The following is a 3,373-nucleotide window of genomic DNA, read 5'->3' on the forward strand; positions in this document are numbered from 1 at the left end:
GGCTGGTTTTCCGAACGCTGCATCATCGTTATGCCATCAGTGAGTGGTTCGAGGGCCATGTTCAGAGCTGCTGTTGTACTTCTCATGATATTTCCTAATACTCTGGAGCCCTACAGGTATGAGCTTCAAACAGGCACGAGACGCCTCTGTCAGAGCAGAGACTGGGACTAATCGCAGCGGGCGCCACACACCTCAGGAAGGTAGCAATTTTCCATCATTACCGTTAAATCCTGCTCAAAAGAACCGGATTCCAGAGGCCTAATTACAAGGTGTTAATAATAACAATGTAATGACAGTCATTTTAAGGCCTGCCCAAAACCATAATCCATCTCCCAACTGACTCTCACATTTAAGTGTGTGGTTTCGGCAAAGTGCTATTTGAAATTTAAAAGCGCCGTGATTCTTATCGCTTAACATTGCGATTACTCTCACAATTGCGTGTCAGGTCCCGTATGTTAGGGCTCGAGTTAGGAGCTCTGTCAGCTTTTGTTCGGTGGAAACACAGCTCTTCAGATGTCACCCTGATGCTTTTCATCCCGGTTGCCGCTAATGCTCGGAGAGACAGCCAGGACAATCCGCCAGCCTAATTGCAGGATGTTAGACAGGGGATTGATTTACTTATGTCAGCAATGGTTTCCTCCACAAAATACCAGGCCTCAGTCTCGTGCAAAAATCCACGTGCATTAATTCAGGACACGGAGCGGGACTATTTTCTCGCGCTTTCGTTTGTCAGCTGAGCGTTTGCAGAGTGACTAAAATACGGCCTGACGCGGTCAGTAACTGTGATTAAAGCCGTGTGAGCTGTTGTGGAACTGGGAAACAATCTTCTCCCTGCATAATTACTGCTAGATGAGGCTGATGTGCAGCTGACCTGCTGTCTAGTAGGGGTGTGGCACCACAGGGATCCCGTCCAAGAGACCCAAGCGCGCCGTCCAATCACAAGTCTCCCACCCACCTCCAGCCCCGGGCTCTGAGTGAAATTCCCGAGAACCTCCCAACGTTTTTCCCCCAGCACAACTTTTGTCAACTTTGTGTAACCACTTAACTCCGAATTTCCCATCGTGTGGACGCTGTAGGCGATTTCTGGATTGGAATTAGATATCGATCACGGCCCTAAAAAAATAAATAAAAAAAATGGAAAGAAAGAAAGAAAGCATGCATTCCCCTGGAGACTGTAGAGACGAGTTTTCAACAGACGAGGATGTAGAAGCACCGCGGCCGGAGAAGCGCGCGGCGCAGGTGTCCCGCCTGCCCTTCAGCGTGGACGCGCTGATGTCGGACAGGAGGCCGCTGAACGCGACGGACACAGGCGTGGACGCGCCGATGTCGGACAGGAGGCCGCTGACAGCAGATGGGAAATCCTCTTTGCACGATGAACGGCCGCACAGGCCGGATGTGTTTTCCAGACAATTGGTATCTATCAAATCCGAGCCTTTGGAACGAGGCGGCCGTGCGTCCTGGATGTCCAGCCCCATTGAGATGTCAACACCACCCCGTAAGTGACCCGGGGTAATGTCTGGAAAGATTTATGAATATGGATTTACTGTTAAGTAATGGCTTAGCCTATATAATGGTTTAACGTTTAATCGTCTTTTGGTGCCTTAAATAACCCCAAGGAAAGATCCAATCTTGTATGTTTTAGATGAAAACTTCATAACTGCTACATTTATGGAGAGATAAGTCTACTAAATAGATTAATATTCAGAATCAGTCTGTAAGTAAAGGAATAGCTTAGGAAAGACAGAACAATAAACATTTTCTTTTATAAATTCTAGTATTTATGAATAAGTGTAATTCTAAATATTTAAATATTTTCTCTCACTTTTGGTTTTTGGTTTAGGGCTGCACTTGACAATCATTTAATTTAAGTAATTCATTTATCAGTGAGTCTAAATAATTCATAAAATAATGACAAATGGCCATCACAATTCCCCAGAGGTTAATGAGGTGAGTTTATAATCAACTGTCCAAAGGGTAATCAGTTTGCAGTGACATCAAATGGAAAATAGCATCAAACAGAAAGGTTTTGCACTGCTCCTTGATAAATCAGTCGGCCCATAATCAAAAAATCTAAATTGTCAAGTCATTTTCGGTCAATCAACTCATATTTTCAGCCCTTATTCAGTTATTTGGATATTAAATCAACGAAATAGTATACTATAGTTTCATCTAAGTCCGCCAAATGTTGGCCTCACATCTTCCCCATGTCCTCTAGGGCAGCTCAGTCCAGCAGTGTGCTCCTTGAGGAAGCACAAAACCAACCGCAAGCCTCGCACTCCCTTCACCAGCACGCAGCTCCTGGCCCTGGAGAGAAGGTTCCGTCAGAAGCAGTACTTGTCCATCTCCGAGCGGGCCGAGTTCTCCTCCTCCCTGTCGCTGTCCGAGACCCAGGTCAAGATCTGGTTCCAGAACCGGCGAGCTAAAGCCAAGAGGCTTCAGGAGGCCGAGGTGGAGAAACTCAAAATAGCGGCTGGCATTGGGCCAAAAGCTGTATTCCACCCTGGCTTCCCGTCCTTAGGTTTTCCCCTTAGTGTTAACCTGCAGGCTGGATCAGCAGCACTTTACGGACTGGGCTGCTCATATGGCCGCAGCCCCATTTCCCCCGCTGCACATCTGGTCATGTACGCCTCACAGGTCGGCCATAGCCTGTTCCACCTCTCCTGAGGGGAAGCAGCATTATACAGACAACGCGACATGGATGTGTGTAGAAAAAGAGGACAAGAGTGTATTGTGAAGTCATGCACCTTTTTATAAAAGACTTTATTAAGGTCCTGAAGTGGAGCTGAAGCTTGGTGATGTTCACTGGTTTTGAGTTACACGGAGAATTTATAAATGTCCTTTTACAAGGATATGGCATCAAGATCAGCAGGGTTCACTGATAATGAATGGAATATTGATACCAGATTGTATTTATTGTAGCCTTTTTGATTGTTTTTTTTTTTTTCTACTCTTCCTGTATTCCCTGGATTAATCCAGCATTGGCGGTCAAATGTTCACTTGTTAGCCTTGAATATGCAGGGATATTGTATGAAATACTGCTCTCAGAATAATAAGAAGTGACAAATGGAGAAGGAAATTGTCGGCCTGGTGAAGTGCAGGCTTGCTTTAAAGCCAAAGCATCCCCAATTTGGGCTGCGCGATATGAGAAAAATATCAAATTGCGATTATTTTCACTGATATTGCGATATGATTCACGATATTGGAGGGAATGGTCATTTTTGTATCATTATTCTTATTTTCATTGAAAAATATATTTAAAAAAAAATAATGATTGAAGTGTGACTTTTTTTTTATTTTATTTTTTTTGCGAGGATCTGTACCAAACAACATTTTTTTCTTTAGTCTGTAGGGTACGATTTGTAGGCCGGGACGT

General features: G+C 44.6%; 1 protein-coding gene across 1 annotated transcript; it reads left to right on the plus strand.

Moving 5' to 3' along the window:
• Positions 1-1,032: 1,032 nt before the first annotated feature.
• LOC120567085 (homeobox protein MSX-2-like) lies at positions 1,033-3,168 on the plus strand. Its single transcript, XM_039813888.1, has 2 exons — positions 1,033-1,495; positions 2,216-3,168. Exons 1-2 carry the CDS (start codon positions 1,135-1,137, stop codon positions 2,662-2,664), a joined length of 810 nt encoding a protein of 269 aa, XP_039669822.1. The 5' UTR covers positions 1,033-1,134; the 3' UTR covers positions 2,665-3,168.
• The last annotated feature ends 205 nt before the right edge of the window (positions 3,169-3,373 follow it).

Source organism: Perca fluviatilis, chromosome 10 (genome assembly GCF_010015445.1).
Source record: "Perca fluviatilis chromosome 10, GENO_Pfluv_1.0, whole genome shotgun sequence".
Classification (NCBI taxonomy): domain Eukaryota; kingdom Metazoa; phylum Chordata; class Actinopteri; order Perciformes; family Percidae; genus Perca; species Perca fluviatilis.

Excerpts from the sequence above, each read along its gene's own strand:
- LOC120567085 (XM_039813888.1), top strand. The coding sequence starts at position 1,135 with ATGGAAAGAAAGAAAGAAAGCATGCATTCCCCTGGAGACTGTAGAGAC. Across the intron at positions 1,496-2,215 it reads TGAGATGTCAACACCACCCC|GGCAGCTCAGTCCAGCAGTG; the intron begins GTAAGTGACCCG and ends CATGTCCTCTAG.